Below are 13,169 nucleotides of genomic sequence, written 5' to 3'. Positions count from 1 at the left end.
TAAGTGATATGCATGTCTCTCTAATACTCTATTTTATAGATTTTAAAGTAAACTCAAAAATTGAAATAAAACAGTAAATATACATAGAAACAAAAATTCTAACATTCTCTTTCCCTTGGGATGTGTTCACCCCCTTTGGATTCCACTGACTTAAGATATCAAGGGAGACAGAAAAACAAAAAAAGAGGAAGTATATGAAGGAAAATTTCTCCATGTCAGGAGATCTCAAAGGCTGGGGAAGGCGTCCCTAAGGAAGTAGTGTTTGAGAGAGGATCTGAAAGGAGGAGTTTGGAGTTCCCTAGGTGAAAGGCTCAAGAGTGGAGTGTTCTAAGAATAGTGTTTGTAGGGGGCCGGCCCGGTGGTGCAGTGGGTAAGTGTGCACGTTCCGCTTCAGCGGCCTGGGGTTCGCCAGTTCGGATCCCGGGTGTGGACATGGCACCACTTGGCACGCCATGCTGTGGTAGGCGTCCCACATATAAAGTAGAGGAAGATGGGCATGGATGTTAGCTCAGGGCCAGTCTTCCTCAGCAAAAAGAGGAGGATTGGCAGCAGTTAGCTCAGGTCTAGTCTTCCTCAAAAAAAAAGAGTAGTATTTGTAGGCAAAAGCATGATGTGTTCGAGAAACTGAGAGAATGCTATTGTAGTTGAAGAGGCAATGTCATAAAACAGTGTTGCAGAGGTTGAAAGAGGACCAGATGGTACAAGGCTTATATACTGTATTAAGCATTTAGATCTTAATCCTAAGAATCATGGGAAGCTCTGGAGGAATTTAGAGAGAAGTGACTAGATCAAATAATCACCTTTCTAGTTCTATTTGGCTGGTATTTTTCTCCCTTAATTGTTACACTAAAAACAGGTGTGAAATAGTACACATTAAGAAAGGATTTAAAGAAAAAGTCTTATGCAGCAAATTATTGCTTAACACACTAAAAGTAATCTTATAATCATGCTGTGAGATTTTGGAACAGTAAAAGATATTATATTCTGAAAAGGAAAAGTAAGACAAGGGAAATTAAAATTTAAAACGTTTTTCTTATTTTCAAGCAATCTGAAATACAAGACCCAGGAAATAAATCCGTACTATCTACACTTACGCTATATTTTCTCTTCAACTTACAATGGTTAGCACGCACTTGTGAGCATCTTACTCTGGTTCCATAACTGTGTAATCAAAGAAGAATCCAGACCATGATCCCAGGGATGATAAAAACAACAGTGATAGCAACAATAGCAGCTCACGTTATAGCACGGTTCTGAGCATCTTCTGTGTGTTATCTGATTTAATCCCCGCAGTGACTCTATAAAATAGGTACTGTTACTATCCCATTTTATAAACAACGAGCTAGTAGTTGATAGAGTCAGCCTGACTGGAGGCCACACACTTACCTACTGTTTTATGCTCCCTCTCCTATGAGCTACTCCTTTAGGCAGTGATGAGCAATATAAAATAATAACCAAAATCACTGGTTCATAGAAAAAATTGCTTGCCCCTTTGCATTTAAAAAAAAAAAAATCAAGGGAGTCAGCCCAAGAGCACAGCAGTTAGGTTCACGTGTTCCACTTTGGCGGCCTGGTGTTCACCAGTTTGGATCCCAGGTGCGGACCTACGGCCCCACATATCAAGCCATGCTGTAGCAAGCATGCCACATATAAGATAGAGGAGGATGGGCACAGATGTTAGCTCAGGGCCAGTCTTCCTCAGCAAAAAAAAAGAGGATTGGCAGTGGATGTGAGCACAGGGCTAATCTTCCTCAAAAAAAAAAAATCAAGGTTTAAAAACCTTTTTAAGATACGGAGCATGAGTTAATATTAAATTAACATCTTTTTCTGGCTACACAGTTAATTCAATATTCTCTGATATGTAAGATGTACATGTCTGTTATATGATATCTGTTATACGTAAGATACATAAATTTGTATAGGATCTGAGAATGGTACAGAAACTTATTAAAAATTTTTGAAAATATAATTTCTGCTTCCTGGGACTTACACCTATTCAAATGACTATTATTTCAAAACTAGAAAAGATTATTGTTAGTCATGTTACCAGAAAGAACACATAATTTGAGCTTTGTCATAAAGGATGGCTCTAGTTTAAACTGAAAAAGAGAGTGGAGAACCTTATAATCCATTAGGAATTGACTGCATGAGCAAATGCACCGGGACAGAATTATGGAGGACAGTCTGAAACAACAACTAGAGAAAACTGGAGTCTGGAGTATAATGGGGAAATGCAATTAGAGCCAGAATATAGTGGCCCCGATTGCTTAGCTAAGGAGTTTCAAATTTATCCCAAAAAAATGAGAGAGATATGAGTTTTTTGAGCAGGGAAGTGGTAAATAAAAATGTTCCTCTAAGAAAATGCCACGACAATGTAGGCAGAAATGAAGGGAACAGACTTCAGTCTTAACCTGGAAGTAGCTGCAATAATTAGGACATGAAGTGATAATAAGTGAAATTGAGGTGGCTGTCTAGAAATTGGGATGAAGGAAAATATTTGATATATTTCAAAGGAAGAATTGATAGAACTTCATGTCTAATTAATCATAGGGATTAATATTTGTACTGCCAAGAGTAAATGAGGTTTTATTCATTGTTTTTGACAACTTGAAAGTGGTGAATTTTTCATTCCCTTGATTTTTACATTGCAACCAAAATTGTGAGATGTGATAGTCTAGCATTGCATTATTTAAATTCAAAACCATCTCATGATATTTTGTTTAAACTGTAATGAAAATCTGCAGGGCGTAAATGAGATCAAGTCAGAACCAACTCAGCATATGGTGCTTGATCAATGGCTGGCACTGAAGAAGTTCTCTTTGCATAGCTCTTGAATTATTGCCACTATTAGCAGGTGTTTCAATGAAAAGTGCACTATAATGTTGAGCCAGTAAAATTAAAATGTGTTTTGTAGCACAATGGAAACATTTGAAAAACTATATTTCCCTTTAAAAATGAGGCTTTTTTTAATGGCAATAACATTGATTTATAACATTGTATAAATTTCAGGTGTACATCATTGTATTTCGTTTCTGTATATATAGACTACATCTTGTTCCTCACCAAGAGTCTCGTTTCCATCCGTCACCATACCAATGTGCCCCTTTACGCCTTTCACCCTCTCCTCACCCCTCTGGTAGCAACCAGTCTGTTCTTTGTATCTGTGTGTTTGTTTATCTTCCACATAAGAATGAAGTCATACGGTATTTTTCTTTCTCCTTCTGACTTACTTTGCTTAGCATAATACCCTCAAGTTCCATCCATGTTGTCACAAAGGGCAAGATTTCTTCTTTTTTTGTAACTGAGTGGTATTCCATTGTATATATATATATATATATATATATATATATACCGCATCTTCTTTAGCCATTCATCTGTTGATGGGCACTTAGGTTTTTTCCAAGTCTTTGCTATTGTGACTAATGCTGCAGTGAACATACAGGTGCATATGTATGTTTTCAAATTAACGTTTTTGTGTTCTTTGGATAATATCCAGAAGTGGAATAGCTGGATCATGTGGTAGTTCTGTTTTTAATTTTTTGAGAAATCTCTGTACTGTTTTCCATAGTGGCTATACCAGTTTACATTCCCACCAGCAGTGCGTGAGTGTTCCCTTTTCTCCACATCCTCTCCAACATTTGTTATTTCTTGTCTTTTTAATAATAGCCATTTTGACAGGCATGAGGTGATATCTTATTGTGGTTTTGATTTGCATTTCTCTAATAATTATAAATAATTAATAATTTATCTAGTAAATAATTAGTGATGTTGAACATCTTTTCATGTGCCTGTTGGGCATATGTATATCTTCTTTGGAAAAATGTCTGTTCAGATCCTCTGCCTGTTTTTTAATCAGGTTGTTTGTTTTTTTGCGGTTGAGTTATATGAGTTCTTTATGTATTTTGAGTATTAACCCCTTATTGGATATATGATTTGCAAATATTTTCTCCAAGTTGGTGGGTTGTCTTTTCGTTTTGTTGATGGTGTCCTTTGCTGTGCAGAGTTTTTAGTTTGATGTAGTCCCATTTGTTTATTTTTTCTTTTGTTTTTCTTGCCTGAGGACACATATTCCAAAAGATACTACTAAGACCAACTTCAAAGAGTGTACTATGATTTCTTCTAGGAGTTTTATGGTTTCAGGTCTTAGGTTCAAATCTTTAATCCATTTTGAGTTAATTTTTGTTTATGGTAGAAGATAGTGGTCTACTTTCACTCTTTTGCATGTGGCTGTCCGGTTTTCCCAACACCATTTATTGAAGAGACGTTCCTTTCTCTGTTGTATGTTCTTGGCTGCTTTGTCAAAAATTGACTGTCCGTAGATGTGTAGGTTTATTTCTGGGCTCTTGATTCTGTTTCATTGATCACTGTGTCTGTTTTTGTGCCAGTACCATGCTGTTTTGATTACTATAGCTTTGTAGTATATTTTGAAATCAGAGTGTGATGCCTCCAGCTTTGTTTTTTTTCTCAGGATTGCTTTGTTTCTTGAGGTAGGCCTGTATTGCTATAAACTTAGCTCACAGAACTGCCTTTGCTGCATCCCATAGATTTTGGTCTGTCGTGTTTTCATTTTCGTTTGTCTCCAGGTATTTTTTTATTTATCCTTTGATTTCTTCATTGATCTAATAGTTGTTCAATAGCATATTTTTTAGTCTCCACATATTTGTGACTTTTTCAGCTTTATTCTTGTAGTTGATTTCTAGTTTAATAGTATGGTGATTAGAAAAGATGCTTGATTTGATTTCAGTCTTCTTAAATTTATTGACACTTGTTTTGTTTCCCAGAATATGGTCTGTCTTTGAGAATATCCCATGTGCACTTGAGAAGAATGTGTATTCTGCTTTTGGATAGAATGTTTATATATATCTATTAAGTTCGTCTGGTCTAATGGTCCATTTAAGGCTGATGTTTCCTTGTTGGCTTTCTATCTGGATGGTCAATCCATTCATCTAAATGGAGTATTAGAGTCCCCTACCAGTGTTGTGTTGCTGTCAGTTTCTCTCTTTAGGTCTGTTAATAATTGCTTTATATATGGTGCTCCTATGTTAAGTGCATAGATAGTACTGTCATTAATGGATTGTCTTGATGGATTGTCCCTTTTATCAGTATCTAATGTCCATCTTTGTCCCTTGTTATCTTTCTGAGCTTGAAGTCTATTTTGTCTGATATATGTATGGCTACACCCACTTTCTTTTGATTGCCATTTGCTTGGAGTATCATCTTGCATCCCCTCACTCTGAGCCTATGTTTGTCTTTAGAGTTAGATGGTTCGCCTGAAGGCAGCACATTGTTGGGTCTTGTTTTTTAATCCATCCTGTTTCTTTTGATTGGTGAATTCAGTCTATTTACGTTTAAGGTGATTATTTATATTTGAGGACTTAATACTGCCATTTTATCTTTAGTTTTCTGGTTGGTCTATATTTTCATTGTTTCTTTTTCCTTGTATATAACTATGACTGCAACTTCAGTTCAGTGGTTTTTTGTGATGTAGTTCTCAGTTTCCTCTTTTTTTATGTTTTGTGACTCTGTTCTGAATTTTATTTTGTAGTTATCATGAGGTTTGGATAAAAGGTCTCATAGATAAGATAGTTATTTTTTTGCTGATAGCCTCTTATGTCCGTTTCCCTATGCAGGTTCTGTCCTTTTCCTCTTCCCCTGCTATGTTTTTCTTGTCACAAATTATACCTCTCTGTATTGTGAGTTTGCTACCAAATGGAAGTGGTTATAGTTATTATTAATGCTTTCTTTCCCTTTAATTTTTATGTTATAGTTGAGTGTTTACTATACTATTCTGATACAGATCTGCCATTTTTTGGTTCTTTCTATCTATCACCTTGCTCAAAGCTTTGTATACATTTGCCTTTTCATTTCAGATAGGAGGACTCCTTTCAACATTTCTTATAAGGCAGGTCTAGTAGTAATGAACTTCCTCAGCTTTTTTTGTGTGTGTCTGGGAAAGCCTTTATTTCTCCCTCATATCTGAAAGGTAACTTTGCTGAATAGAATATTCTTGGCTGACAGTTTTTATCTTTCAATATTTTGATTATCTCTTTCCAATCTCTCCTGACTTGTAGGGTTTCTGCTGAGAAATCTGATAGCCTGGTGGGGATTCTCGTGTAAATTATTTTCTTTTTCTCCCTTGCTATTTTTAGTATTCTTTGTTTTTTATTGATGTTTGATAGTTTTATTATCATGTGTCTTAGAGAAGGTCTTTTTTGCATTGAGATAATTGGGAATACTATTATCTTCATGGATTTGTATATCCAGTTCCTTCCCCAGATTTGAGACGTTCTCAGCTATTATTTCTTTAAATAATCTCTCTGCTCCCTTCTCTCTCTCTTCTCCTTCTGGGATACCCATTAGGCTTATGTTGCCTTTCTAATGGAGTAAGATAATTCTTGTAGAATTTCTATGTTTTTTTTTCAAGTCTTAGTTCTCTCTCCTCTTCAACCTGCATTGTTTCTAGGTTTGTGTATTTGAGCTCACTGATTCTCTCTTCCATATGATTTGCTCTATTTCCAATGATTTCTAATGTTCTTTTCATCTCATTTATTGAGTTCTTCAGCTCCAAAATTTCTGTTTGGTTCTTTTAGAGTTTCAGTTTCTTTGGTAAAGTATTCCTTCTATTAATTGATCTTATTCCTGAGCTCATTGATCTGCCATTTTTTGTTTTTTTGGGTTTTTTTTTTTGGTAGCTCATTGAGTTTTTCCATGACAACTATTTTGAATTCTTTATGAGTTAGATAATCTTCTATGACTTTGTGTTTGGCTTCTGGAGAATTGTTTTCTTTTTGTAGTTCCCTGGTACTGTGGCTTTTTGTGGTGCTTGCTGAGTTATTCCTCTCCGGGCACATTGGTTGTAGCAAACATGTTTTTTATTTAGGTATAGCTTTGTTTTGATTCAGACTTTTCAACTGCTTGGGTTAGAAGCCTTTCTTTTGTTTTGATTAGGCGGCACTATAGCAGCAGTTTTTGATTGCTCTTATCTGAACTTCCTCTGGCTATATTTGAGGATATACATGTTCTACCCTCCATCACTTCTATTTGGGATGTCCCTGGTACTCTTGTTATCACTACCTGTGCTTCTGAGGGTCACTGATGCCTTGCTGTTGTTAGTGTCACTGGCTTTGCCGCCAGGACGCTGGGGTAGCCGATGCCTCAGCTCCATCCAGGATAAGAATCTCTGCCTCTTCGGTTGGGGGACAGGAGAAGGTGAGCAAAGAGCGTGGTACGTGGAGCACCATCTCAGCTGTTGCCTATTACCTTGTAGTCATAGGCGCCCGCCCCTGCAGTTAGGATGTCAGAGTTCTGTGCACACCTCCGCTGCTACTACCAGGTTCTGCACTGAGGCTGGGGGGCCAGGGTCATGGGCCTCTGCCTCCGCTGCTACTCCTTTTCCCTAGGTTGCAGGCACCACCATGGCTGGCTGGCTAGAGTTGCTTATGCGCCTCTGCTGCTGCCCACCGAGTTCCCTGGGGCTGGGATGGCTGGCTTAGCCACTGCAGCTGGGATCCAGGATCCTGGGCTCTGCCTCTGCTGTTTCCCCATTTATCCTCCTCTGTGTGCTTCAGTTCACCCACCTTTGTGTGTACCATTGTGTGGATCTTTCTGGCATCCTGGTGTGTTGTACACTGCTTTTGCTGGGTCCTGGTGTGTTGTGCAGTGCTTTTGTTGGGTTATGGATGTTTTATTCACTGTAGATTGAAGGAGAGAAACAAAAGGATCCTCTCACACTGCTATGATGATCACATCTCCAAATATGAGGCTTTTTAATACTGTGAGTTTACAAATTCTTTCTCATGGTATCATCTTCATAATATTGTCTTCCACTGCTGTATGTTAAAGGAATTCTCGAAGGAGATCCTGAATACTTTATAATATATGGCTTAAAGATGTTCAGGGGCTGGCCTAGTGGCGCAGCGGTGAAGTTCACACATTCCGCTTTGGCGGCCTGGGGTTCACTGGTTCGGATCCCGGGTGCAGACTCACGCACCACTTGTCAAGCCATGCTGTGGTAGGCATCCTACATATAAAGTAGAGGAAGATGGGCACAGATGTTAGCTCAGAGCCACTCTTACTCAGCAAAAAAGAGGAGGATTGGAGACAGATGTTAGTTCGGGGCTAATCTTCTTCAAAAAAATAAATAAAAAATGTTGACAGAAATATTACTACATTTTATCACATCTAGGTCTTGTACCATATACACAGATGGTATTTAAAAGTATTTCATGATTGAATTTTAAATCATCTTTAATTTAATTTTTGAAAATCTAAAAAGAGATTCAATTTTGTTTTGCAGTGATCAGCATGTTGGTAAAATTTATTCCAAATCCTCTTCCTTTCTGGATTATGTCAGAAAGTCTCTAAAGAAGCTTGGATTAGATGAATCCAAGGTCAGTATATGAAGACCCTTTATTTTTGTAAAAAACAGAACTCCTATGAGGGAATGAATTGAGATAATACAAAATTATTTTCCTTCTACTTTTCTCCCATTTGTGAAAAACGTTTGAATTATGTTGAAAGCAAACCTCCATGACCTTTGTTCTAGTTCACATTTTCTGTCATTATGAGTAGTTTGCTGTCGTACACCTCTAGAGAGATTCCCCCTTTAGCTTTATCCAGGTAAAAACATGCCAATTCTCAAATAAAAGTAGAGTTAAAAAGCAAGATAACAGAACAAATGGGAATTGTAAGTAAAGCAAGAGAAAATGATTTTAATTTTGAACTGCATTTATTTAAAGATTGTATAGCAGATTAAGAAATCTTAAGTTCAAAAAGCCTTTGAATGGGAGAATCCTGGAAAGTGGTAACATCTAGGAGGTCCAAGCTAACAATTAAGAACATATTGTTAAAGACAAAATGTTCTTATTGAAGAAAAGCTGATTGACTAGTAATAATAAATATTCTAACCCTGAAAAAAAAAATAAACTCTCATGATTCAAATAAGTTATTAACTAAAATATAAAATTGAACTTGGATTACTCTGATATTTTGAATTGATTATAAATTAAAATAAATAAAATAGATGGTTAAAGGAATGAAATGTATTTAGTGAAAGAGAAAAGTTAGACAGATATGGTTAAGTTATATCAAAGCTAAAGGATATTACTATTTATTGTACCAATTATCTGTTTGCTCCTGAGTTGGTTTATTACTTAAAGCAATTAGACTGGTACTAATCAAGTTACTTCCTCTGTAAAATGGCTATTAAAAAAGCATTCCTGACTCATATGATTTAAGAAATATTAAATTAGGTAATATACGTAAAATGCTGAATACAATGTTTGTACATAGTAAATGCTAACTGAATATTATTAATTTTTAATATGCTGATCTTTGTAAATGTACTACTTGTAATAATACAATTGATATGAATCCTACATATATTTTTATTTAGTCACCAAAACAAAGATCCTACTAGTCTTGCATAAATGAATAAGAATAGACACTGTTATTCTAGTTATTTTATTTCTGGGTTTTTTTAAAAAATAGTTTTAATCAGACTGGTCTTCCTTCCGTTTAGTCTTAAATAGTACATATCTTTATTGCATGTCTCAATTTCATGTCTTGCATTTCATATCAAGAACACAAACCTAAGCATTATTTTCACAAATAAAGAGCTGTTTATTATTCTTTGCCCAAAACCAAACAGTAAAAATCCAGAAAGAATGTTGCTTATCCTTCCTGATGGCTTTCTCTTCCCAGGTGTGTCTTTAATAATAACCATAGTAAATGTTCCTTAATATGCTTATGATGTTACTGATAAGAATATTGATAGCTAATATTTACTAAGCACTTACTAAGTAATAGTTATTAAACTAAGGACATCACAACATTATCTCATTTACTCTTCACAAAAACACTCATGGTGGATACAATTATTATTCCCGGTGTAATGATCTAGAAAGAGAGGCTTAGAGAAAGGCAGGTGATTTCCCCAGGGTCAAGGAGCTAGCAAGTGGGAGCTGGAACATGAACACAAATTCAACTAATGTAAAAACCTAAACTGTTCACCACCGCTATACTGAGAAGTGCAGTTAAAAACAAAAGAAAAAAAGATTAATATAGATAAGCATCACCATGTAAAATCAGTCTCAAATGATTCCATTTATTAGTTAATAAAGGCAATAATAGTGCCCGCTGATTTTCTCATAATACCAGTGAAGCTCATTAAATACAAGTGTCAAATAAAATGGTTAGAAAAAAGAAAAGGAACAAGAAGCCCAAGCTGGAAGACACTGGGGGAGGAAGGTACAGAACAACATAATAAGGTGTTTAAGAAGATGTGCTGGTGAGAGGAAGCAAGTAGATGAATATATGTTTTCTTGTGGATTTTTGCTTGCTTGTTTTAATGTTAAGCAAGACGAGTTGAGAGAGTTGTGTCTTCCCAACCAGAGTGGTTGGATATAGGATAAGTTATTAAAACCAAACTTATATTTCTGATCCAATACAAAATTCTATTACTGTTCTCCCAAATCATGAAGTATCAGTGCTAAAATGATAGTTTTGACACAAGCACAAGAAACAGAGATTTGTGTCGTTTTATTTTAAAAATGAAATCAATTTTCACATGAGATTCTAACTACTGAAAAGTATCCAAACCATTTAAATTTAAAATATTAAATATACCAAAATATTTAAAAGATCTTTGAGTAAACTCATAATCATGTATTAACAAACTTTTATGTATAACTGAAAATGTAGTGAATGCATTGATGTGTTTCTCATCTTTTAAAGCACATCTCTTCATATTCAAAACTGTAAGCAGGTGAAGTGCCTAGAAAGTCTCCTAATTTGCTCTAGATAGATTCTTAGTTGCAAGAAATCACGTTAAATGTATAGAAGTAAACAGAGGACATTCCCAGATGGATCATCATTCCAAAGGAGACCAGAGCTGCATGTGCTGGATATATAAGTGGCTCACACACAGCTTAAAACATTAATCCGTGAGTCCTCTAGTCAGTTGTGAAAGACAGCATGGACTTTATATCTTACGGCAGAATTTCTCAAACTCAGCACTGTTGACATTTGCGTAATTCTTGTTGTGGGCAGCTGTTTCTGTGCATTGTAGGATGTTTAGTAGCATCCCTGGCCTCTGCCCACTAGATGTCAGCCGTAGCACCCTAGTGGTAACAATCCAAAAAATTAAATTTAAAAAAAAAGTCTCCAGATATTGCCAAAAATGCCATGGGGGACAAAATCACCCCCATTTGAGATCCTTCAAGTAATGGTCTTCTTAGAGATTCCATATGCACTCATCTAACATTCCCATTATAACATTCCCATTATAAAGCCTACATTTGTAAAAAAAAAATCCCATATTATACCAAGAAGCATGGAGAGAGAAAAGGAGGAAGAAGCAGTGCTTCTGTTCTTATGTACTGAAGACTTTTTATTCAAAACGCTCCCCTCCTTGATCTTTAATTTTGTATAGCTCTAACACCTCTAAACAGCACAAAATACAGGTCTGTTTAAGGGGAATGTTTAGATTCCACAGTAAAGTTAAGCCTAACTCTGTACCACTGAAAACAATAAATTGTGGCAGAACATCAACTACCTTATATCAGCAAGTATACTGTTTATAATAGAATGAAATGTTACGGTAAAATTCCTGGAAATCTCAAGTACTTCTTTGTAAAACATTTTAGTAGAACCTTAGAATAGTCTACAATAAAATCCTAGTGATTAGCTTTACCTAGACTTAAAAAAGATTAGCTATTCTTAAACTTTGTCTTCTGACCCAAACTTTAGTATCTCACCAAATTTCAGAAAACCTTCAAAATTGTCTTTAAGATTTCATGTTTTCTTCATGGTCCACAGCATTTTATCTTCTTTTGTATTACTTTTCTTTCTTTCTCCTTCCCCCTGCATACACCACGTGCCCAGGAATGCATGAATGTACGCACACACATCCATAGGGTTTTAAAAGCGTCAGAAATTGTATTGTTTGATAGTCATAGAATGAGCTGGAGTATTTGTCCATAAGAAGAGGAAAATAAAAGGAGCTTCTGTTCTAGAGCTTGCTTGTGTGTGTTTGTGTGTGTGTGTTACATACATATAATGAATACTCAAACAAACGAAGAAGTTAATTTTAGATACTGAGAAGTGAAATAAAAGCAATAAAACTGCTCCTTTAAGAGGGAGGTGGTGTACTGTTGAACGGACAAAATTGAAAACCACTAAGCTAGAACCTTACTGGAAGTAGTTGGAGGATAATTCGGGAGAATATCCTTAGATATTTTCCAAAAACAGGCCAGCAAAAGCAAACTTTTTGAGACCAAAATAATTTAGTTATTCATCAGCAAACATTAATTTTGAAGAATCACCCATGTGCCAAGAACAGTGTAAACTCTGGAGCTACAAACATAATTAAGACATAACCCGTGAAAAAAGATAACAAGTAATTACAGCATGAACTTAGAATAGACACGTAAACTACGGTGGTGTCATAGGGAAAGGAGTGACTCACTTTGCCTGTGAAGATCTCACAAAGGACCTTAGCTTGGTCTTGAAAGATGTGTAGTTCATTGAGCAAACAAGGTGAGAGGGTAGGCAGTGAGGAATTCATTTCAGATGTGTGGGAGGAATAGCTTGTGCAAAACCACAGTGATGTAAGAAACGATTCTGGAGTCAGCCATTGCTGGAGCATAAAGCAAGGAGGGGAGGCGGTGGTGAGAGATGAGGCTAAAGGAGTGGGTACATGTGGAGAGGCCAAGTAAACTGATCTTTAGATTTTAAATCAGAGAATAATCAGGACTGATCATAATCACCAGGTGGTTTAACTACAGGTGTGAGTGCAGGAATCATTCCACAAGAGGGCCAGTAACAAATGTAAGGAGCTCATAAACTTCCATGTGATAATGTACCCATAAATGATGTAGACTGAATGAATCCCTCTGACCCTAAAGAAACAGCGAATTCCTGAGACAGGTTAAATATATATTTGTGTATCTGTCATTTTTGATGATATGAGAAAAGCATGTGCGTTATTCCCATAAATAACACTTTTTGGTGGTTGATTTTTGCAGCCACCATGGTAATCATTGATTCACAGGAGAATCATTAGTGGACGTTAAAATCATTGCATAAAAGACTTTTGGAGACCAGGATATTTACACAGACTCAAAGTACCTCCCACAGGCTTTCTAATTTCGTAGAGTAGATAAACCTAG

General features: G+C 36.1%; 1 protein-coding gene across 5 annotated transcripts in view; it reads left to right on the top strand.

Annotated features, from left to right (window-relative positions):
* The window catches only part of METTL25 (methyltransferase like 25), a 104,159-nt gene that overhangs the window by 68,344 nt on the left and 22,646 nt on the right, over positions 1-13,169 (top strand). For 4 of the 5 annotated variants that reach the window (XM_070507212.1, XM_014833833.3, XM_070507213.1 and 1 more), the window contains one exon: positions 8,297-8,390. The exons of the other annotated variant lie outside the window; for it this stretch is intronic. In XM_070507212.1, coding sequence (XP_070363313.1) covers positions 8,297-8,390 — 94 coding nt within the window. The remainder of the gene's footprint in view (positions 1-8,296; positions 8,391-13,169) is intronic. 5 annotated transcript variants of the gene reach the window in all.

This window comes from Equus asinus, chromosome 4 (assembly GCF_041296235.1).
Source record: "Equus asinus isolate D_3611 breed Donkey chromosome 4, EquAss-T2T_v2, whole genome shotgun sequence".
NCBI classification, from domain to species: Eukaryota; Metazoa; Chordata; class Mammalia; order Perissodactyla; family Equidae; genus Equus; species Equus asinus.
This window is presented reverse-complemented; position numbering and strand designations above follow the sequence as displayed.